General features: G+C 41.7%; 1 protein-coding gene across 3 annotated transcripts in view; it reads left to right on the plus strand.

The window, feature by feature from the left end:
- The first annotated feature begins 1,857 nt into the window (after positions 1-1,857).
- Positions 1,858-25,652, plus strand: part of cadm2a (cell adhesion molecule 2a) — a 199,988-nt gene continuing 176,193 nt past the window's right edge. For 2 of the 3 annotated variants that reach the window (XM_020086031.2, XM_020086032.2), the window contains exon 1: positions 1,858-2,350. In XM_020086031.2, the coding sequence (XP_019941590.2) occupies positions 2,290-2,350 (61 nt within the window). In that variant the 5' untranslated portion in view covers positions 1,858-2,289. The remainder of the gene's footprint in view (positions 2,351-25,652) is intronic. The other variant, XM_020086033.2, reaches the window with a different exon arrangement.

Here is a 25,652-nt window from a genome sequence, read left to right on the forward strand (position 1 = left end):
CCACATTGTGTGGTGGAGGCGTCTCGTGTGATTGGAACCATTGCAGAGTTTGTGTGTTTTTAAACAAAAAACATACATGGATGTAGCCGTAGTTGTGTGACTGAGAAGACGTTGTTGTTATTCTTGTTGATTCGTCCATAAAATCAATGGTGATATGCACAGAGTGTTATCTGCTGTCGCATCAGACTTTACTTATTCTTTATAATCATTCATGCAGCATAACAAACCAGTTTGGGGCTGCTCAAATAGAGTTTTGTGATAAACAATCCTCACTCATTCCTGTGTTTATTGCCACAGACACTATTGTTGGCAGGTGTTCAGAAAGCACTGTCATCTTTTTGTGTTCCTGAGCTCAACCCGGGTCTCAGTATGTGAACACAGTGCTGCTGCAGACAGAACAGACGTCTGGATCTACCCGAGGCAAACAACACACCTCAGCCGTGGCCTGGGCACCTTTCTGCCCACACTGCTGTCTCATCAGCCACTTGTTTTGTGGTACTTCTCTCACTCTATTTTAGTCCAAACAGCTTTTTTCCAAAAGGGCTTTGGACAACTTCCACCCCCTGTCCCTTACAACTACACAACTCTTTGTCCCATCACGTCCCACCTCACCTCTCTACCCCTCTGATTGTCCTCTCCAAGACAATCTTCAAAGCTCATAGGCAGTTGTCAACCTCAATTCCTCACAGCACTCTTAGCTGTGATCATCGGAGCAGCAAAGTGATGAAACATGAAACTTGCCCAGTTCATGCGGAGGGACAGCTCACGCTCAGAAGCATGTCTGCATGTTGTTCCTCTGTTTTGAATTCTGAGCCCATTTTACATGTGCACTGTAAAAAAAGATCTGCTTGCATTTCGGGTTGGACGCTGATCCTGGAGGTTTGAGTCAAAGCAACATCTCTCACCACATCTAACACAGTGAAATCCAGAATCACACTCAAATAGCTGAAGCCTCTCCCAGGTTTTGCAGTGGCTGACTCAAAGGAGTGACAGCAGGCGGCCAATTTAGCCCTCCTACATCTTAATACCTGTTATTTAGCTATGTGGCTTTGAGTTTGTAGGACTGTTATTTTCAATTCAATTAAATCCTATTTGTATAGTGCCAAATCACAACATGCATTATCTCAAGGCAATAATAAGGTCACGACCTTACAGTATTAAAGTGAAACCCAACAGTTCCAACGAAAAAGTACTGGTGACTTTGGAGAGAATAAAACCTTCTTTTTAAGAGGAGGAAGACTCTAGAACCAAATTCAATGTGGGCGCACATCTGCATTGACCGGTTGGGTGGAGCGGAGAGAAATGAGGGAGAGAGGAGAAGTGGGTGGACAAAAGAGAGAGAGAGAGAGAGAGACGTACTTTTAATCCAGAAGGAATTTTTTTTTTTTAGGAGATGCATTGATGTTGTTTTTAATTACGCAGCTCTACTTAATAACCATAATAATACAAATATGAATGTGATTTAGATTCTTTTCAGCTGTTCACCCCCACTTGTTTTCTTTTTCTGTGTTCTTTTACACGCTTGTTTTTTCTTTTATATTTCTTTACATGTCAGCATCTATGTATTTACATCGATTTATTTTTTACTAAGTAAACAGGAGTAACTGAGTTATCCAATCTTTCCCAAAACAACAAAGCAATTATGGACATTTCCATTGGGAAAGCTTTCCTGACATGTAAACAAAGTCTAAAAACAACTTTATTAATATTTCAATTAATCTTTTTTTTTTACAGTGTATTTCAAACAGTGAACCCCCCTCCCCCCCCTCCCCATTCCCCCCCTCCTACCTTAGCCTCGGATCTGATTGGTTCACGTCTGGCGTCCATCACGGCTGTGGTGGGCGGGACTCAAACTCTCCACTCGTGTTCCCAGAGCTGTGGAAGTGTGCGCCACAGCAGAGCAGAGCAGGGCAGGTTCAGCAGCGTCAGGCAGCATCTGTCACCAGAGGACCACGACTCTTCTCAGTCCGTGAGCCCGACCTTTGTTGTCCACAGTCCCGTCAACTCAGCCTCAGCATACTCAGCACCTCTCCGCCGGTGCGTCAGGACCCCAGAGGAGCCTTTCCGTTTCCAAAAGCGACACCAGTCCCCGGGGTCGTGAAGTCGCTTGTGTGTGTGAACCCTCTTCTACCCAGGGACGCACAGAAAGACCCGCCGCCCGCCTCAGCCTCAACTCCACCTGGATAGCCGACTACAGCCGTCCCGGTTTGAGCTTCAGCGCGGAGAGACGGTGAGGAGGAGAGCTTAGTGCGGAACGGAGCAGGAGCGAGACGCGGAGCAGAAGACAGGATGAATCTCAAGAGTCATCTGATTTTCACCCTCTACACTATTTACGGGATTCTTCTAAAAGGTGAGTCCGGGGCGAGTGGTGTTGTGTGTGCACGTGCGCGTGTGTTTTTGTGCAGGCTACGTGCGTAATGTTTGTGTGTGTGTGTATACGCGCGCATGGTGCAGACCAGCAGCAGGGGCAGGGTGAGCAAGGGGCAGAACGCGCGGTCACACGAGGGTCCTGACAGAAACATGCGGAGCTCTCTCTCTCACACACTCTCTTGTGTATGTACGCGCGTTCGTCTGCAAACGTGCGCGGTGTAATGATGGGAGCTTGGAGGTAAATGGGAGTGCGACTGTGTGAGGCCGTGCGCGGTGGTGCGTCTCTCCCGGATCGTCCACGCTGTCAGGTCCTGTGCGTAAGTGATGAGGAAAAAAACGCGCCCTCCAGGAAGACGACACACCTTCACCATGAGACGAGCAGCTCCGCGGTTTGTTTTTGACTCGCAGCACTTCCATGAGTCATAGAGACGCTGGACGCGTTTTACGCACAGAACAGTTTCCTGCCGCTTGTATCTGTAACTTTAGCAGCTCTCATATACTCATATTTCTATTCAATTATTCATTATTCTACCATGACTTGTGTTTCTAAGGTGCAGGTGCAGTGTTTGTGCGCACCGTCAGCTCCAGTGTTGTTGTTTTCTAACCTCAGATGAGTTCTAGATACATGTGTCCACTTATATGAATGACAGGACTCCAAATTAAATTCTCCAAAGTTTATTTTCTGCTGAGAAGATTAGAGTCGGTCCCCCTCTCAGTTTAAGCCTCATATATCCCATAAGTATCACTCTGTACAACTGATAACCGTCCAGGTTACAAGATGGGAACCAATTTAATGGCAATCTGAATTTTATTCTGATTTTAAGACCATAAACAGGGTGTCAGAGCACTGGCTGTAAACCAGAAAGGTGACTTTGGGGGTCAAGGTCACTCTGAATTGAGCTTCCTTATGTGTTTTCATAGTCGTACAATAAATAAATATCATTAAAATGTAGAAAGTAAATGGAAACCACCTTTGCTAATACAAAGCAGTTATATACCATCTTTATGTTTCTTCTATGCTTACATTTCTAATACATGAGTGCCTCAAATAGACAAATGTCTAAGTGACAGCAGATTAAAGGCTATGGGTCAATATGAAAGATAATTCTTTGGCTACAATCATTTGACGGCTATGAATAGACAATTCAAGTTTCTATTTTATAAATGCTTAAGTTCATATGATGTTTCGATGCATTAACACCACACACCATGCAGACACCACTGTAGTTTGGAATATTTCTAGATTTCAGAATATTCCCACTCTGGTACAAACTTGCATGAATTAGACCCAGTTGTATTTTTGTGGTGATTTGTTAATGAGCTCTAACACGGTGTCGAAGTCTTGACACATTCAAGGAAATGAAACAATATATTTTCTTTAATTTCAGCACTTTATGTGTGAAATTAAAGAGGGAGCACATCCTGAGTTTCTGGATGCACATGCTCATGTTGTGTTTGGCAGTGGCGGGTGGGCGGGATGATGGTTGTACTCTGAAACAACTTGTCAGTCTGACAGCGGGGGCCACATTCGTCACACTGAGCTTCAGTTTTGTGATATAAAGTCCACACCCCGGTGTATTTGAGGCAGCAGATAACAAAAGCACTAAAGACTAAATCAGCATCATCTTGACTTTATCTGCGGTTTTCCACACGAGTAAATGAGAAATCCCAATTGAAAGATCCATTTGTGCTTGATTCCCTTGATCATTTGTTGTTGTCTCTTTGAAGTGCATGTGTGTGTGCACATGAGAGAGAGAGAGAGGAGGAGAATGAGAGCCCTCCATCCTTAATAACCAGACATGATTAAGGCCCTTCTTGACTTAATGAATTGGTTTGTAATGAGGTATCTTAGGATATCCGGTATATCTGACAACTCGCACTGCAGCCTTTCTTTTCCTCTATGGTCTCCTAAGGGCGGCACACTCGTGTTGCTGATGTAGATTTGGACTAAGCACAGACATAAGTATGCTGGTAACAGCAGAATGCTCGTCTCATTTCATGTGGGTCTCTCCGCCACGCACACACTCGCATCAATCTCTTTCTCTCCTCTCCCACCCTCTCTCTCACCCTCAAGAGGATAATGCTAGGCTGCTTGATTTGAACAGTCATCTCTTGGTGCAAGACCTATTATTGTATAGGTTCCACACAGCAGGCAGGTCAGCCTCCAACTGAATGAAGTCTGCCTTGCAGAAGCCATATCCGTGGCGCGCTCTGTAAATGACAGCTGTTTCAGCCCCTCTGGCCCGACGTCAGCTCAGACATCCAAATCCACGTCTCTGTCACCGACCAGCCCCTGCATGCATGGTGCGAATGTGGAGTGCTGGGATGGAGGTTGTTGTTTACCAACAGGTCGAGTTGTTAACATACAGTATTATCCACAGCGTCTCATGTGCCCGTGTCGGAGCCAGAGAAAACAGCCTGTTATGCAAATGCTCCTCTTGCGTAAGAGCTTGTAGCTGAGCGGCAGGTGAGGGGAGATAGAGGCTGCGACAGAGGAGAGAGTGAGATGTTCCAGAAGAGGAGTTGATGTAAGCGTAATGTGGGAGGAGAGGCTGTGGAGGAGGAATGTGCAGTCCTCACAACTAAAATGTGTGATATGTGCACTGGTTGTTGTTTGCTGTTTGGATGTCTGTTTATCTCTGCTGTTCTGTCTGTTTCCTGTCGCTCTGCCTGCCTGCTAGTCTGTCTGTTCTGAACTCTGATCTTGCTAGCCTAAATACAAACCCCCGCTGAGGGATGTGTTTATCCCCGCAGTGAGTCTAAGCTGCTGAAGGCTGACCCTCCATCCCTCTGTACTTCCGTCCATTCCTCCCTCGCTTCATCCTCCCATCCTGGTGTGGAGCTTTGTAGCACAGCAGCGTGGGAAATCTTCTGATAACAAGCGGCCTTGTGTGTGTGCGCGTTTGCAGAGCCACTGATTACACCGGAGAAACAAGATGTTCTCTCTTTCTTGCTCACTTGCACTCTTCCCTCCTGCTTCTGTGTGTTTGTGATGTATTCATTTTCATGGCTTTGCTTTGATGGCCAGAACATGTGAGTGGCTCTGTACCTTATACCGATGCCACAAAGCTTCAATGCTGAGAATCCTCAGTGGAGCAGCACTGGCTCAATGTGAATCACACAGACAGTCAAACACACACACAGACCTCCACTTTGGATTCATTGCTTCTCTCCCGAGGGATTTCAAAGCCAGTCTTTTGTTAGTCCAGGTGTTAAAAAAGTTAAAAGAGAAATGAGGAGGCTGGAGTCGAATGTGGTCGGATTCTAACACGCTCTCATGGCAGAGCAGAACTGCTCCAGGAACACTAACAGTGAAACATCCACCTGTTCATGCGGGACCTTGATCAATTTCTCAGCTGGTTGATAAAAAATCAGCTGATATGAGCCTTTTACAGATGTGACACCATCAGCGTTTATGTTAGCCCATATGAACATTTTTATTTTACAGGATAAATAATGCAGAAAGAATAATTTACATTTATTTTCTTAATTAAACTTCTAAATATGTGTTTCCCATTAATTATCTAGGCTTTGGCCACACACCACATTCTAATTTGTGCCGCCGCAATTTCACCATAAACCAACATTTCTTTACACTTCTCATAAAAACATAAGAGATGTCTAGCTTGGAGGGTGCAGTGCTATTGGCAGCTGTGTTTGCCACGTGCTTGCTCCTGCTCATAGTTTCTGCTGCTATTGTATCATGCAATGCAGCTCCTTCTCTTACTTAGTCTGTGCATCTGTCACTCTGAATCTGTTGTGCAAGAGAGTGACCTTTGTGCATATGCACCCCGTTACTGCTATAGTTTTAATTCATTCTTTAGGAAATGCTGTATTTTAGTTTTTTTATTTATAGTGATATATTAAAGTTTATATATAATCTTTAGAATATCCAGCCTTAATTATGTTTCTTTATCCTAAAGGGTTTGATAATGACATCTTAAGAATCAAATAAAAAAATTATAAATATATCAGCTGATACATTACAATGTTTACCTCCCTAATGTCGTTATTGGTGTTTTCCCCCAAAATCCAGTTTGGCTCAAGTTCAAGCTCTTTCATATCATATGAATAAACTAGTGCGAGGTTCAGCTCTGTAATGTGCATCTATGACAAGTTGAATTGAGTGTGTAGGCTTCGGGATGAAATAAGGCAGGAAGAGAAAGGACGCCAGAGTCATTATTAAGCTAAATAAACCCCCATTAACAGATGGCTGTGTGATTGATTGGTGGCAAAAACTCACCAAGTCTCCATAGAGAGAGTTGAAGAGTTTTGAGCTGTATGCAAATATCCTGTGGAGTACAGAGTGCCAACCAGTAGCTCAGCTCCCAAACCAGCTTGTGGAAATCTCGAACAGGCTTTTGTGAGCTTCCAGAAAATGATGTGAGGACAAAGAATGACACTGCAATGCCAGCCAGATCATCATCATCATCATCTAACTGTGTCGTTCATTAATATTAGATAGCGAAAGGCAAAAGGTTTTACCAATCAAATATTCCTTTTGATACATAAGTAACAACATAAGTAAAATTTGTCAAGTACCTGTAAAACATTATTATTGATCCACCGAGTTACTCAGGAGTAATTAGCTCTGTGATGGCAATGATACACTATCATGGGTGGTTGTGTTAATCACAGGTATGTCGTCAGGATTAAATTGAAGAAGATGATGGTAGCTTGATTTGAATATTTATTATTTTCCAGTAGAATCATATGAAGGTGATTGTGTGAGCTAACAACCTCCTTGTTACAAATACAGAATATTATTATCCCCAAATCGACATTTACCATGAATCGGTGTAGGATTTTTTTTTTTCTCATCACAGCTGTGTGTCACAACTCTTTGCCAATGTGCATCTTAAAGCCAGCCCAAAGTGAGAGAAGGGAGAGATCAAATACAGCCCCCTATGGAGAGCAGTGAGATCACAAGCCCACAGGTGGATTCAGCTGCAGCAGCAGACAGAGGGTTTGCACTCTAAATAGACCTCCCACTAGGTGAAAGAAGTATGCAAGCTCAGCTAACATATCAGCTGATGGGGCTTTTCTGCAATGTTAACATGCGGCTATTTCTGTGTACAAGTTGCAACATGAACTGTTGTGCCTTTACTCGGAATCGTGTGATAAGAGACTTTAATTTGCCAGAAAAGAAAATACACTGTCAAATGTTCACATGCAGAAACAAATAAAACAGTTAGAAATGCCGGAGGTCATTGTGTACATTTGAATGATGAGCAAGGACGTATAAATATTTACATAATGTGACTAAAATCACAAAGTTCCACATGTCTCAATTTGACTATTGCTTATTTTGAGTACAACTTTATTCGATTTAAGGAAAGAAAATGCTGTTTAAATGGTCGTATTCAGACTCAACAATTTATCAGTTATTTTAGAATATTTTCTTTTTCTTCCTTAAGACTCAAACTTAAATATACAGAAATATATCCATGCAAGTAAAGCAGCAGCACATACAGTACATTGGAAAAGCCACAGACTGATTGTATTATTGGGTGCGTTGGTCTGTGCGTGTACGCGTTCATGCTTATGTGATGTCTGTATTAGCATTGAATTCTGAAGGATTAGCGAGTGGCTAATCTGAAGCTGCAGTCTTCGACAAGCCATGTGTCACTAATCTCAAAGACACTCCAGAATAAAGAGATGGAAACACAATCACCTATTTGGATTAAAAGTCTCCACACAGAGGCCGTTTGTAATCTTTCACTGGAGGAAAGACGAAGGTTAAAAAGAGGTTCAAACTGAAGAAAATTAGAAATTAAAGGACAACGCAAGATAATGACATAGTTTTTTGTCTCCCTCTTAAACACACACAGAATTGAACAAGTGTGCTCAACAGGTTCATGTATCGTCTCCTCTCTTAACAAGTCTTAGCCTACATAATGTTCTTTTTATGTTATGTGCCCTTTCATCTGACAGCTCCTTTTCATACAAGTCCCAGAGGGCCAGAGTCTGGAGACTTGGTAGCACATGTAACAGTAATCATTTTCTCCGACGGAGATAAAGATATGGACAGCCGTGACTCTGACTACTCCCTCAGCTCTTCTGCCCCAACTCTGATATTGTTTAGGGACTCCGTGTCTGTTCTTGACAGAAATGAATTCATCCAAAGCAAAGCAGGACCTGCATTGTGTACAGAGCCATTCTTACGCACTGAGCCATATTGAGTGTGTACACCGAAAACATGCACACCCCCACGCAAATACACTCTCCGACTTGTGCACACACCAAACCTGGCAGTGTAAAGACAGAGCAGCGAGAGAACAGCAGACAGATTCTTTTGTTTTTGCCGACTGTATTTGATCTGATAATATGGACTAAACATGGGATGAAGCTGAGAAGTTATGGCGTTTTTGTTCCTACTCCACTGCTGCTGGTTTTATGACTCACATTGAAGGATACCTTTCTCTCTCTAAGAGCACAGACATATTTCCGTCACATTAATGTTGAGTTAAGGAGCAGTGCAGGGAATCGATGTAATAATTCCAGAAATCTGTCTCACTGTTTGTATGTGGAATATCTCAAGAACTACGGCCTTCAACACTTGGAGGTGCAGTGTTTGAACACATGATACGTTTGATATTAATAAACTTGGAATGAAGAGACGAGCCTCACCAAACTTTGTTAATTAACAGGTGAACAGCTCTTTGTGCAGCAGTGGTGGAGAGGCCTCAGGGTTCTGCAGCCATTCTTTACTTGACTTGGCTCAATTACTGACGGGGACTTTCTCAGTTTAAAGATAAAGCTGCAACCGGTGTCACCACAGACCAAGTAACGACCCTCACAGCCCATTCCAAACAGGCAGGTTTAGACAGGCACTGCACTAATATGTTGTGAAAGGCTTAAAGTAAAGGGGCGGAATAATGGTTAAGGGACAGAAAGATACAACTGGCTTGAAGTTTTCATGCACGTCCTCTTCTCTTCCTTTACTTTATCGCATCCCTTCTCTAGGTCTCTCATGGTCCATTAAAGCCATATCCACAGTAAATCCCTCAGGTGTTCCTACAGTCACTATTCATTCTGTTCCCACATGCTGCTATGCCACAAAGTAATCCCCCAAAATGACTCGTATCCCTTTTTAATGACGGTGTTCATTTCCTCTTGATGGCTATTACGCATTTCTAATAGATATTCATACTTGTTAATTTCTCATTGCTGTAATTTTTTTAGAAATCAGCTTCAGAATGCAGCTCGGTTTGCTGGATCTGCACAAGCCGTTCTCTGTGTTTACGCTTCAGTTTAATGATACAGTTTTTCAATATCACACAAAACACTGATTTAGTGTTAAATTGCTTTACTTGTACTTATGTAACGAAATGGAATTATTGCGTGATACTAATTGAAAAGCAGGATTTACTGCATCCACAAATAACACAGCTATGCACTTGCTTCAGAGTTTGTGGTCTCAAAGGAAGCCTAGAAGTATCTAAAGCTAATTGAAATATAATTCCCTGAAGACACATGTTCGCGTTAATTGACTCTCTCTCTCTCTGTGTGTGTGTGTGTGTCTGTGTGTGTGTGGGTGTGTTTGTATTCACACTATTGCTAGAAGTCACTTTACAGTCCCTTGTCTAATCATCAGCTTGTGCCCCCCCCACATCTTAATTTGTTGTTTGAACGCTATTAGACACTCTTTTGCATGAGCGACATTTCTTAACACATCTAATGTTGTAAAAGTATACAGATGTTGTCTGAAACTCAAATTGAACTCTTCTTCCTTCCACTTTGAATCATATACTTAATATACAGCATTTCATGTCAGCCCTTATTTCTCAGGCAAGCGGTAACGTAGAGAACAGTTGGGGTTTACATGGGAGCAAAAGGAGAACTGTGCAATCTCTTCTGATGACTGTGTGAATGTGTGTGTGTGTTCAGGTTTCTATCTATGTGTGTGTGTTTGTGTGTGTTTTTGTATGTGAGAGAGAAAGTGAGTGAAACTAGGGGGAGAACACACATTATATTTAAAGGTTGTAATTAACTGATTACTTTTGAGAAATACAGGTATGAAATTACATCCAACTGAAAACGTTTTCACACGGTGAACCTTACACCTATGAACACACACACACACACACACACACACACACACACACACACACACACACACACACACACACACACACACACACACACACACACACACACACACACACAGACACTCACAGACACTCACAGACACTCACATGCACAAAGAGGGTGCATGATTATCATCACAATATAGAGCAGAATAATTCAAATGTGTTATGATGACTCACATATATATATATATATATGTAGTCCAAAAGATAATTTTATCACATTGTCAGAAAGTAAAGAATGAATGTTTATATTCTCAATCTCTGGCAGAGAATGAAGCATCCAATTTCATCAGAGTAGTAAAAGATAATGAAAAGTCATAAAAGATTAAAAAGAAAAAGTAATGTGGTATTAAGAACACACCGTTATCTTTCATTCCTCCCTGTTTGCTTGTAAATTGAGGAACGTCCAGGTCTTAGACAAAAAAACACACAGACCTTAACCATAGTTGCTACTTACTAAACCCTTACCCTAAACCTAACCTTAATCATAACCTAATCTTAATGTTAACCTACCCTTAAAACATGCCTTTCCCTTAAAATTGAATGATATACGTTATGGTGACTTGATTTTTGTCTCTATAAGGAAGACAAGTCCCTCTAATACACACACACACACACACACACACACACACACACACACACACACACACTCTTCCTTTATATATCTCTATTCCTCTCGTTGTGTCCCTGCTCTCACCACTCTGTGTGACGTCTCCCCCTCGGCCGGGCTCAGTGTCCTCTACATTTCCCGTTTCAGACTTTTCCAAAATCGTTCACTGGTTCTAAGTTTGGAGCGGAGCCGCTCTCTGAGTAAAGATTGCTCCGGGCCTGTTGTCGAGGGGCGGGAAGATGGAGTCAAGTGAGACAATTTATAACAGTTAAAAACCAAATGAACTGAGACCCTTGGCTTGGGTGAGCGAGCGGCAGCATACATAATGCGCCTTAGGGATTTCAAACACACACACACACACACACACACTGAGCTGTGCACAGTGTGTGTGTGTGTGTCCAAGCTAGCAACACAAAACACACAGACACACACCCCCCCTCCACCATCTGTCTATGTTTGCCACATTGCAAATCCATTATATGCTACACAACATTATTCCCACCATCCTAAGTGACACACACCCCTAAGCTTACCTCCACTGTCCTCCTCAGTGGAACAGTGACAATTTGCTACTGCAAACACATCTTTGTTAAAGATGCTGTGGCACGTTTCCACCTGGATTTTATTACATATTTTCATGCTCCGTTTGAATTTTTTTGTAGGTTTGTAAGCCTGTTGCTGGTTTGTGCTGCTTAAGGAGGAGATATTTTCACCAGCTCCCCAGTTGAACCGACACCGGACTTTATTAAACCTGCCTCTTCCAGAATTATACATTTTTCTTTTTTGGCAGTAAGATTTAATTCTTGCACACACACACACAAACCCCATGAATCTGGCCAGGGTTTGGCTCAGTAGTTTTATAGCTAACTCATCTGCACTTCTAATCAAATAGATTCCCCAGTCCTGAACCTCCCGCTGTGGAAACAAAGAAGTTATTATGTTTTTAAATGGTCTCCGATTACGGGTAATTTCACCGCCTATCTTAGAGCTATTTGCCTTTCTCTCACTTTGCCTCGGTCGGGTAGAGCGGGCATTGTGCATTGTAGAAAAAAAACATCAACATGTAGACAAGTCAGACATAGAGCAGATGCATTCTTTTGCACTTCCTCTCCGTCTCTCCTCATCTCTTATTGTTGAAAATGGGGAGCAGTTAACTCGATTTCTCCTTTATCTCACTCATTAGTGTTTGTCTCACAGTGAGCTCAATTACTCACTCCATCACTCTCCTGCGCCCATAAGTCAAAAGCTTCCACCGGATGAAGCAAATCAAAATTCTGCTGTAGTTAAGATCCAGCAAGACTTATTAGCGAGATGTGAATGAGGCCAAAATTGGCTGTTGGTGTGTTTAAAATAAACATCATCTATCTGTGATGTGGGGTCTTGCAGCACAGTTTGTACACTTTAAAACTATTTTTATACAATACTACAGTTTGATGCTTGCATAACTTTACACCATTAGTCAGAGCCTTACTACTGTGGCATTTTATATTTTAAATGTTAATCTGTGGCCAACGTGGTGAGTGAATTTAGCAGGATTAGATTTGATGGATTGGATTTCAGTTGTAACCTTGGCTGTATGTTCTGGCTTTTGGCAGCACTCATTTATTTGTTTGGATTTTGTGACATTTCATTAATAAAAGCTTTGTTTTTTTTTTGTCAGAGCAGAATTTGTCAGAATATTGTTTTTTAAGAAAACGGTTATTGTTCCTGGCAGCGCTCTTGTAACCGCTCATATCATCTTGCCATTTCATATCCAAACAAGAGGAGTAATAGACTGTCTTTGCAAAAACATGGACTCACATGTAATGTGGAATACAGAGTTCAGACAACTGTGATTACGACTCAAAGGAAAAGGGCTTTTGAAATGTTGGAAGCTTTTGGTAATGGTGCAAACACATCCATGCCAGTCAATCAAGTAGCTGTCATACTTTCTCTTTTTGAAAACAGAATATTTCTCCCTGGCATTGCTTCCTTATCTCTCTTTGCAAATTCTTTCTGTGGCTACAACCTCGGGTTAGTATGCCAACATGCTAATGCTGCTGTGAGCGTATCCAGTTCAAATGGACCAGCTAATGCTAATCTGCGCTAATCCTCTGAGAAGCCCCCTCAGAGCAACATTATCATGCTACTCTGTAGCAGAGATGGAGAGTGGAAGGGAGTGGACAAGGAAAAAGAATTCCTGAATAGAGACATTGGCATTGCAAACATTAGATTACAACAGCTGACACACCACTGTCCGCCTTCCAACGCCTTATTCTCCACATGCACACACATGCCAACCAGAACACACGTGCACACACATGACATGAGCTGCACACACTGAAGATATACACCCAAAATCTCCAGGCATGACGATAATAATGAGAAAGAGTTAACCACACTTGCACCGAGCTGGTAAATGGTGGCCCACTCTCCAGGAGTAAGCACTGACCCCATAAGCCCTCGTCATAATGCGCATGTCACCCTAATCCTGACCTTATTAAAAGTGAGCCTCCAACCAAAAAGAGGCCATATCTCTAGTAGTTCCTCGATACAGCTGGTCTGGCCTCTTAAAGGAGAGATGACCTTCACACTCCATAATCCTGGAGCCACCTTTTACCCCCATAGGCATTCGATGGCAGAGTATGGATTTGATGCTGTTTATTATGACAGAATAAGGTGAGAAAAAGGTTGGCGTGAAAATGGAATCCAGAAGTGGTAATGATAGTATTAATTGATGACAGCTAAGATTTGCTATTAGATATGGATCATTCCTTTTCTATTCAATCACAGTCCAGTGGGATGCCCTGCAATACAGCGAGTATGGGTGTCGCACAGGGCAGCAAAAACTAATTTACACATAGTATGAAATAAGAAATATCATGTCAGCAATAAATGTCATCTTTTAAAGTCACATGTTTATATCCACATGGCGAATTTATTGCAACTGAAAGGTTTTTCTTATCTGAGATGTAGATTTGATGTATTTCCCTGTATAGCATCAAGGAATATACGCTCGCCGCTAGCCTTGATGTCTGCTTATGTGCCACTAATGCAGCTCTATTTATAAGTTAAAAGGAAATGATCAGTTCCATGTAATCCAATAATTTGATCAAATGTACCCTGTTATCTCATAAGCACATGGCTCGGTCATGCTGTTGGAATGAAATGTGCTGATTTCAGAGTTTATTTCTCATACATTTGGATTCATAGTGCCGACAAGGACATGCAGCTGCATAGGTCTTTCCCTACTATTTCCCTTCCATTCAAATAAACAACATTTCTTCACTCCAGGCAAAATGATGAAACCTGTGGTGTTTTTTTGTGTCTGATGAACAGATATCATCCTATAAGGTAAAATAAAGCAAGAAATACCAGAGACGCCTCCTGAGACAATTAGAATATACATGTAAAACAATTTACAAGGCATTTCTTAACCAATTTGTATCAAATTAAAACTTTCAAACTGACGCTATGCCAAACAGAAATATTAAACTTAAACTGCTTGCGGTGCTTTCATCCCTTTCCAGCTTGATTAGCAAAATGAATAGCGTAATCCCTAAAGTCTCAGCAGATTCGCTGATATCCAGCGGATACTTGTCATTCAAAGCGGACCACCTTTGATAGAAGAGATAACAGGAAAGAGAAAGGTAGGAGGGAAGAGAAGGCACAGGCAGAAAATGCAGCCGGGTAAGCTGATGTTATGTGAGTCTATGTTGTGCCTGTGGCTTGGCTGGGATCCTGAGTGACATGTTACTGGCCACTGCTGTGCCAACGTTCTCTTAAAGCCTCGCTGTGATAAGATGAGAAGAGACAGGGATGAGGGGAACAGCAAATATTGTCTGTGTGTGAGTGCATTTGTGTTTGTGTGTGTGTGTGTGTGTGTGTGTGTGTGTGTGTGTGCGTGTCTGTGCGTGTGTGATGAGTGTCATAAATGGGTTGAGGGTGAGGGAGATGAGAGAATTAGAGGGATGTGGGGGTTACTGGATGGATGATGCTGAAAAGAGGAATCCTTATATCACATCTGCTCCGCCATCATATACGGAGCAGGAGCAGGGACAGATTAACCCGGAGAGTTTGAGGAGAAATAAAAAAATAAATCAAAGGTAGTGTAGCGGAAAAAAACAGAGCCAAAAAAAGAACAGCAACCATGCATGAGATATTCAGGAAATGAGCCTCGACACTGCTTGAATTTTGTTCTCAAACACAAACTCAGACACCCAATGGAAATGGTTTGGCTGTATGATAAGACCAAGATGTCATATCCTGGTACAGATCATATCCACATAACAATATTATATATATCAGTACTCATTACCGGTTGCTCATGCGTTTTTTCTTGACCTTATAAATTGAGGCCTTGTCTTTGCAAATTCATAAGTCTGGGGTTAGTTATGAGCAATCAGCTGTACCTCCATCATACTATTTAAAAGAGGTTTGTGGAGGTTTAATCTGTTGTGGGGACCAGTCTGTGCAGTCATTTGCAAACCGTGTTTTATTTTTTCATTACCAAACCACGTCCATGCAACAGAAGCCGCCTTTCTTTTAGCTCCTCATTTTTGTGTTGGCTCATCTGAGTCCTGTTTGGAATGATTTCTGCGTCTCGTTCACTCTCCTTCATGTTTGTTTTTGTTGCCTTTATGCAAATGTCCTGCCTGCATCCATGCTGCGTGGAAGAACGCCGAGCGCCTCCTCATTGGGGGAAAAACAAGCGTGTGATTTGTGGCGAAACAAAATAAACAATAGAGCATCATATGAAATAGTAGATGTTTTTCTATCTATGACATGATATATATCATTATATCACACAGCGCAAGCAAACGGTACATGCAAGGTGAGTTTAAACCCTTTATTATGTTTACGTACAATCACAGAAATGAAGAGTAACAATGAAGAGGTGATATTTTAGAAGGCCCACATCATCTCTGCTCTTTGAAAAGCACCTGAATACAATACAAATGTCTGGCTCACACATTTTCCTGTTTTTCTAAGAAATTATGGATGATTCATGGCTGCAAATTTAACATAAAAAGCTGTTGATGGCAACATTTGATATTTTTGACAAAAGTGCAACCAGCCACACGTCAAGGCCATTGGATTGTCCTCCCGATATCAATTCAGATGGCCCTGTCTAAAATACTGTCTTTATCTACATTTCTTCAGTGTGAAAATGGAGCCGGCTTTTCATTCTTACCTGCCCCTCAGTTTTTTATGCAAGACGTTTGTGTATCCTTTTCTTTTATTTGTCTCCTTCCTCACTTTTCACCGTCTCCCCATCTTATCTGGATGTTTCATTACTCTCGTACCCTTGACATCGCTCTCTCCAGCATCACCAGGGGCTTTCATCCTGGGGTGCTTCCTTTATGAGAATACTCCAATTGGCAGACAAGCGCCCTTGTCAGACACCATTCATTGCACTTGCAAAGATATGAAAAGTGTATTAATAAGCACCACTGATTTTTGAGGTGCAGTGGAAACTGCAAACCAATGGCAAAGCAGGTCCTGTGACCGAATTAAAGAGGAAGGGAATTTAGGACACGTTATTTTGACGTCCTTGTCATTGACATTAAAGTTTATTTCAGCAGGTCGTGAGTATATAGAGTTTGTTTCACTTAGAAATGCAGCTGGTAAGTTAACTGAACCAGATACTGGGTCAGATTCTCATAATTTGATATTCTTCCTTTAAATTTGGTGAAAAATACCAAGTTACAACAATAACATCAGACACTGAAGCACATGCTTTATTATTAAGTACATGGCCAGTTACTGTGAAACCACCACAGATTTTGGTCTTGGAGCCCCTTCATACACCAGAGTTAGAGTGTGTGGCAGAGAGGCCATTCATCCATCAGATGAGTAAGACTTGACGCCTGCACACAAACAACCAGTGGGAGTTGATGACGTACCCCATGTAAGAGTCTCCCAAGAGGTCTCCTCAAGAGGGTTTATGTTTTTTTCTGATGAATGCGTAGCTACTACAGAAGATATGGATTATTCTGTGGATGTCGGGGTTGCAATGGGAAGGTGCTGAAAGAGGTGTTTTGCCCGGGATGAAGAAGAAAGAAAAATACCTAAAACTATTCAAAGGGATGGATTCCTCTGTATAAATAAAAACATAGCAAATTCACCAGTTTAGCAATATTTCCAGCACCACATAAGTTATGCATAGTTAGCACACTGGGGGGTGACACGGTGAAATTTTCCTCCCAGCTTGCTTCCATGTCCCACCTGGTCCCTCTTTCCTTTTTTTGGTACAAATCCTGATGATGTTAGTATTCTTCACATTCACTGCAACAATTATGCAACCCAAAGAACATGTGAGGCTTAGGCATTATGTCCGACTGTCACGTTTTCCTGAATGCAAAATCCCAGGAACACTGTAAGGGGAAACCTTTGTTTGCCTTATCAACAAGTTACCTTAAGAAGGCCTCAAGAGAATCCTTTGAAATTTCGCACAAATGTTCAGTAGGAGTCATGGATTAACTGATCAGATTTGTGTGAGAGGGCTCATCTAATATTCAGTCTTCATCCATGTATTGGTAATCTAAGAAAGCCTTCGTACCAACATGAAGTGATAATTGCTGACTATCCCTCATGTGCCGCATGCCCAACGTTGGAGCAGTCCTGTTTACAGCTAAATATCAAACAAGCACGAGTGAGACAGAAATGGTACTGATGGGGGTAAAGGTCTGTCATCCCATCATGTTGATGCAGTTCTACTTTGTCCGTCTGCTCTGGTCAAAATATGTGAATGGAAGTTGGGAAACTAGCTTGATCTTCAGGTCAGCTGCAGCAGAGAAACTAAATGGCTTGAAATGAGGTGATGTCATCGTAATTCACTGTTGTACATCCTCCCTACAATGATAAACGCCACAAGGATACTGTCTCTGATAATGTATAAAGTGCATGCTTTATGGACCTTGACATATAATTTCCTCTATTCAGAGCGATACGTACAGTGATCTGTTTCCTTCAGAATGCACTCAGGCTGCACTGATGAAGCTGCTGCAGTAGCAAGCTACATCTGTGTCCTTTACACTCTCTTTCTCTCTGTGGATGGAGTAAGACTTCAACTTTATATCAGCGCTTGGCCAATTTAGCTGCATAAAGGTTACGCGTATCCAGATGACAGTTAATCTGCGGCATCTGTCAGATCATTTATGACCTAAGATTTTCTGTGTCCTGTCCTGTCTAATATGTAGTCTGTTGCATAAAAAATCCTCTAATGGATTCAAGAAGACCAAGATCTAATCTTTTCTTCCAGTCATATTCTTAGACTATGTTCACACAAGCGGCTTGAATCTGATTACCCCCCCCCCCCCCATGTGACCCTGATCTGATTGTTTAAACAGCACAAATCACTTGGAGTCTGATCTTTCAAATAAGATTTGGGCCACTTTCATATGTGGTTCTAAATCAGATACAGATCAGATTTTTTTTTAAATGCGACTTCAGTCTGAAGATTGACATTTCCCCTAATTTTGCACAGGCGAAGTTGCGGGCGGGAGTCATCTGGCGAAAACAAACATTGAAGACAGCTCTGACGGAGGTAGTCAGTAGAGGAACCGGTCTGTGTTTGAAAGTATATCTAGAAGAAAGTAAATCCAAAACACTCACATCGGTGGTCTCAATATTTATTACTGACTTCTTCTGCTTGTTTACGTCTGTACACAACGTGCTGCGTGTGACATCATGTTGTTCTTCTGCACATGCAGGTAACATAAGGGCTATGACCAGTTCACAATGGAGTCTGATACTGGCCACATTTTAAAAGATAATGGGAACAGCTTTTTATGAAAAAAAATAAATAAATCTGAATTGAGCACTAAGGGCTTGCAGCGTGAATGGAGCAGAGCTCAAGACAGATATCTGATGTCTGGCCCTAGTAAAAAAGCTCTCATGTTTTCTGTTCCAGACACTTGGAATAGTTTGCAAAGAGTCATTAAATTGATGAACTTGGTATCGCAGACTGAATTGAAGGATAATATAAACTCTATGGTTAATGATTCCTTTAATCATTGTCTCTTGTTATGCTCCTTTCCCAGCCAGTTCTCTCTTGAGCTGGAGGTTATTAACCTCAATGTGATTTAACTCTCTGAATTAAGAAAATATATATCTAGGATTCTAAACGAAATGTGATTTAGAATTTTGGATGCAGTCTGTTCCCAGAGTTAATTTGACACAGGGCTGGGCTAAAGGTGCCCAAACAAAAGCCCATTTGCCCTCATTAGCTGGGCTGCCCTTCTGGAGGGAAATAGTAATACAATGTTTTTTGCTGTTGTGGCTCCATATACAATTAGACTATTAGAGAGATAGGGTGGCCCAGAGTTGTAAAACAAAGTGATGCTTGTCAGTCCCTTTCATGTGACACTAGCACCAAAATATTGTTGATGTTGTGTGAGGACTCCAGTTCTTTTGAATATGTGGTAATAATTAATGACAAATATATTATTTATAATTATAACCAATATACTTCTGAACAAAGCACAACTTTTCATGTTTAAAACACATCAATTATATTAGCTATGACATGGATCATGGATGGTTAACATAGAGGAACGTGTATAAACATATTTAAAATTGTATGTATTCCACTTTATTTTATAAAAATAGATAAAGGCTACTCCTTTCTAATTCCTTGACTTCACCTGAAACCATTGAGTCTGTATAGACTCGTATATACCACTACTTGTTATTTAAAATATAAACAATTTTAACTGGAAAATGCTGTGGACAACGTTATACTTGAGGCTCCAGACCAGAGAGTGGGGGAGAGCATGCTGAGCATCAGGAGACACATCAGACAGGTACATATTAGGGGGTGTAATGGGCGAGTGTATAAAAGGGCCATGCCAATAATAGTGGGATCCAGAGGAAGATGGATGCTGTAGATAATGATACTCTATTCTCAATAGTAAATTACGGAACATGGACAGAATTATATTAAAAGTACAAAGAAACAATGTATAGAAATATAACTATTTAAATAAAAAAAAACAGAAACCCTACTTAAAACAATTCAGGGACATGCAGGATCAAGGTTTTCAAAGCAGCAGCCCCTCAAACTGTCTGTGCACGTCTCTGCTGAGTCGCACCTCAATCTGACAGTTTCTTGTTGAAGAATGATGGGAACTTACATCTGGAGCCACAACTGCTTGTTGATCTGGGTGAATAAAAGCATCTGGAGTAACTTTTTAATTTGAGAAAATAAAGGAAACTGGCACATCTCATATTTATGAGTTTGGAAAAACACATAGAAAATTGTAATTAACAGGTATTGTTTTAGAATCAGGTTATTGCTTTGTTTTTAGATTATTATAAAAAATCCTCAACAGCCATGTTAATTTGAATTTTACGAAAGGTTGATGACAGTAATGTTTTTCGTGATGATGCTGTTAATTAACTCGCTCGAACAAAACTTTCAGGTGGGAGACAAAAAGGCATTCAACTTTCGAGTGTATAAGGATAAAAACAACTTAATTACTTAACTCATTTGCCCTTGCTGGACTATTTAATATAATGAATCTACACGAGAGTTTCACAACAGACGTACATGATGTACATCTACAGCTGCAGGGGAACGCACACGCTTCTGACTTTGCCTCTCTCTCTCTTTCTCTCTCGCTCTCACTCTCCTTCTGTGTGTATGTTTACCGTTTGCTCTGACTACTGAAGGGGAAACATGACATGTTTACAGTGTCTGTAGCAACAACTAAATGAAATCACATTTCCCATCAGTCAGTGGGATAACTGAGGCTAGCTCCTCTATTAGCTGGCAGTTCACATCTTCTTTGCAGGGAGCCGGACCGATCAATGTTCAGCCACAGTTTGATACATGAGTGCACACACACTAGCTCATGCACGCCGCGCACATTTACGCTCAACTCAAAGTATCTGACTTGGGGGTGCAGTCATCATGCATCATTTCTTAGTTTTGCAGTGAAAACGCAGCTTCATATTACCCCAGTGTTTTCGTTTCAACAAACCATTCTTTTTTTGCAAATGTTTGTGTGCAATTCGTGTGGAAAAACACTTTGCATCGGGTTCCGAGAGAGGACGTGATACCATTGAGGACAATACCGTCGCTGCTTTGACTGTATGTATTAGAGAGTGAGCCAGTTGAGCTGCTCTTCCTCCGTCTTTTGTGCTGTGAGGAGGAATCTGGCTGTTCCCACAGTCTTGGCAAATCCTGCCTTCCCAAATCCTTTTCTCAGTATTTCTGTTGTCCTGCCAACGGTGAGTGAGAGAGCAGAAGTGCATTATGGACTGGTCATGCATGAGTAACAAGGGGCCCCTCTGAATCTCCCTCTGTGTGTGTGTGTGTGTGTTTCTCCACTTTTCGGCCCTATATAAACCTTGTTATTATGCTGTGGCCCTGGGTGGCCCTGTGCTCTTCAGTTATTACATATACACACTCACCTACACACCAGCATGTAGAAAAGAAATACACCTCAGCATTTATTATAAACTTGCTTCTCCACATTATTTCCTCCTTTGCTGCAAATAACACCAGTAACTGAGTCTGATATCAAAGATCAACAGGTTCCCGTGAGTTTCTTTCACTGTGGACAAACCGAGGTAATCCAACACAAACTGGACTCTGTTAGTGAAAATCAAAGTGTGACGATATTCCCCACGCCAGAGAGAGATCATTTTTCTGTCGGACAAGGCAGCAGTTCGGATTCACTGTTGTGAGGATTACGCTGATACATTTGCCCAATCTGTGTTGATCTAGCAAAGCAGGAGATGAACAGCCCGTATGTCAGATTCTCATTTGGACTGGGTTTGGGTTTTAATTATGTCTGCTCCGCTCTGGTTTATCTTGGCAAAGCTTTCACAAGCTGAACCGTGTTTGGTTTTCAATACGTGACTTGTGCCTTTGCATGCAACTGTCATCAGCCTGATTCAGCCACATTCATTTATTTTTATACCAGTGAATGAATGTGTCCATGTATATTTGATGGCATATTCATGTCATGACAGTGCATGTGGGACACACAGTCCCACAATGTAGGCTACTGTGTCTTTCTGATTTCAGCTCAGGTCAGTGTCCCAGTCACATGCAGGTCAGATGTAATCATTGGGGCCTTTACATACACACACACACACACACACTCACACTCACACTCACACACACACACACTCAAGTCATGTGTAACTGCTTTGACATGCCTTTGTATATTTACTGATGTTGCGCCGCACTCTGGCCCTCCCCTTTGCATCGCCTTAGTTTGTTTCTTATGTGTGTGTGTGTGTTTGTGTGTTAGTGTGTGCAGACATGCTGTCATTTTCCTCAGCTACAGGCACAGTTGAGGTTTTGAGGTTGGTTTTGTTTGGCTTTCTTTTAGTCACATTCTATTTTTGCGGAGCTGCAAATGCAGCATGACTCTTAGCCTACGGCACAGTATAGTGCAACGTAACACAATGCCAGTGAACAGGATTTGTGTTATGTCTTTGTTTATGTTTGTTTACATGTCTGTGTATTATATCAATGAAAATCTGCTCTTGCACACAATCTGTAAATACATGATTCAGTACAAATCTAATGGATCTCCCTTTGTTCCTCTTGTCTGTCTCTGTTTGTTTCAGTGCAAGAGTGTTTGTCTCCTGATGATGTGAAAATGGGAGTGAATGGTTAAATAATGACCAGTGGTGACACCGACAGAAGCTTTGAGGGTCTAGACTTGCCTCTTTTTCTCTCCCAGCCTTTCCGCTAACAGCTATAGAGCTGAACTGGCTGTGCAGGGTCAGCTCTGTCCCCCTGACAGGCTGCCGAGGCGAGCTCTCTCCCTCTCAGGGGCCAGGCCTATTAAATGATCAGAGAGTGTGCTCCCCTGACGCCGCTCTGGCTGAGAGGTCTCAACTCCTTCCTGGAGGCCGGCCCAGAGGTGTGTGTTTGTGTGCATGCATGCATGAAAAATGTATGTTCGAGCATGTTTGACATCATTTTTCAGTTGATTTTACACATTCTGATAGTTCAATAGATTAAATGAGCACAATCTTCCATTCTAATCTTCTGCTAGAGAGAAGCAGGGAGAGCAGAAACATCAGGGTGTGTGTGGGCTTAGACCACAGAGGGTTGTGCTGTATTGAGCTAGATTTATTCCTACTGAGCCATTTCAAGCAGGCATTGCTGTGCAAAATTGTTGAATTGCAAGAAAGCTGAGAGAAACAAAGAATTCACACCTTCAAATACTCTGCTTCAGTCACTGCGGGTCATTACTTGACCGTTGACCAACTGTTTCTTACCAGCAGCTATGAAGGCACATACATGGAAACACTGGCACAGTGATTCATGAAGACTAACACTCAGACACATTGAGGTTTCTGCTGGCGACAAGCTCTAATGTGGCAGAAAGCAGTATTGTATGATTGCTTTTGCCTTCACACAGTTCCTTTTTTATTCTCTGCAGCCATTGTCATTGACCGACCTGTGCCAAGCTCAGATGTTCTGAAAGTGTTACCATGGGTGACGGCATGGTTCTGAATTCACACACCACCTGGTTTGTTCAGGTGATCCCGAACCAGAGCAGTGACTATAGGACAGCCGTGGACCATAATTGACTGTCTTTTATGGTTGAGGATCATGTTTTTTGAACGACATATTTATTTCAATATCACGCCTGTTTATCAAGGCATTTAAACCCCAAGCAAGGTTTTTGCTGAGTTAAAGCTGTAGTTTTCCACACCTCAGCGTCATGGTGGTGGAAAGCAAAATAAGTTTCTCTTTGTTTTTTTAATCAAAACCACTCCCAGCTCCTTTTCTCTACTCCCTCGCTGTCTTTGTTTTGTTTTCACCCAGTCTGTGACTTTGTGGTTGGAAACCATGAGTTGCATATGGCAGACAGACAGCTCCAGATTTAATCATCCACAATAACACAACATAATGCCATCTCCAGTCCCATTGTGTTGGCTTGGATGTGTGGGCGTGTTTATGTACAAGCCTTCTGTCTTTCTCTCTGTCTCTGCATTTGAAATGATGTAATTCAAAGTTTTCCCACTCACTGATCTATTTATAGTGACCTGTCACAACATTAATCAGATGAACATTCATTTACAGTTTTTACTTAAAATAATTTGCTTATGGAAATGATTCACTTGTGGATCTGTGTGCAGTGTATTAGGTCGCTCAGCCTCTCCTTGTCACTCACTTTCTTTCATACACACACGGACAACAGACTCATCTTAAGTCCTCCTGATCATCAGTAGGATCGGTCTATCAAAAAAATCCATAAGGTTTTTCTGTCCCTGTGCTTGTCGTTTGTTGTAAGAGTGTGTTGTGGTGTGTGTTGGAGTCTTTTTCAGGGGAGCAAGTTTAACAAAAAATGCTTGTTTTATGTTGGTAAAGTCACCAAGGTGTGTGTGTGTGTGTGTGTGTGTGTGTGTGTGTGTGTGTGTGTGTGTGTGTGTGTGTGTGTGTGTGTGTGTGTGTGTGTGTGTGTGTGTGTGTGTGTGTGTGTGTGTGTACATTCATTGTGCATGCTCATGCTTTAGAGTGCCATTAATCAAGTGGAGTATTATTGTTTTCAGCATCTTGCCCAAGTCTACACATTACCATTTTAATGACATTACTCTCCTATTAATCTGCTTACCACACAGCCACTGGTGCAACTTATAAAACTATCAAAGAAGTACTCTTAGAAAAAAGAGAAAGAGCCATAAAGAGAAAGGGAACAGTAATTAAAAAGCCACTCTAATGAAAGAAAACTCATAAACATGAAATAGGGGTAAAATAATGGAAAAAGTGCATATTCTGTAGTCTAGGATTAGACGTGAGGCAAATAAATGGATGCTCTATACGGCACAGAAATACTGAGTGTGTGGCAATACAAAGACATACTCAATGCCTCCAGCTATACCTGCTATAATTGTATAATTGCAACTTTGTGCATTCCCCAGAGCTTAATCAGATAACTAAATTAAAGCTGCCTTAAACATCTCAAAGTCCAGATTTGGGAGCTCAGGAAATTGTCTCCAAATAGATTTGGATGTCTGATTAAAAGTTTAAATCAATGGATGAAGTAGAGCTGCAGTCCCTCAGCACTTGGATTGTCGCTAAGATTTTTCTGACCAAATGATGAGCTGATTAACCTTGGTTGCCAGGTCTAATGAATCAGTGAAATCCATTAACATGGGGTGTAGGACGAGGACTTTCGGGCACGTACAAAGGGAAAGTGAGGCCCGCGGGCGACACCTGGCCCCTGCACCTCTTAATTCTGGGCCCTTCACTGGAGTTTTAAACACACTTAAGTTTTGTTCCTTGCTGAGCATGAAAAGATTGAGCTATTCGTTTTTCAATATAAATATATATTTTCAATTCATGCATACCCAAGTATATACAATTAAATGTATAACCAGCGGGCTTCAGTCTACCCAGCTAGACATAGCGTGAACAGACAGGTGTTGTGCGAGGGGACTGCTAAAAGGCAGCCTGGGGGTAAAAGCCAGTCACCCACACTCTAACTGTTTGTGTGTGTACGTGTCTGTGGACATGTGTGTAGAATACAAAGATAGCTAGCTGAGTATTTCCCTACTTTACAGAGATGGATCCACCCCAGGCTTGTTAAACGCTACATACAACACGGTCCTGGAACATGCAT

Source organism: Paralichthys olivaceus, chromosome 15 (assembly GCF_024713975.1).
Source record: "Paralichthys olivaceus isolate ysfri-2021 chromosome 15, ASM2471397v2, whole genome shotgun sequence".
Taxonomy (NCBI): domain Eukaryota; kingdom Metazoa; phylum Chordata; class Actinopteri; order Pleuronectiformes; family Paralichthyidae; genus Paralichthys; species Paralichthys olivaceus.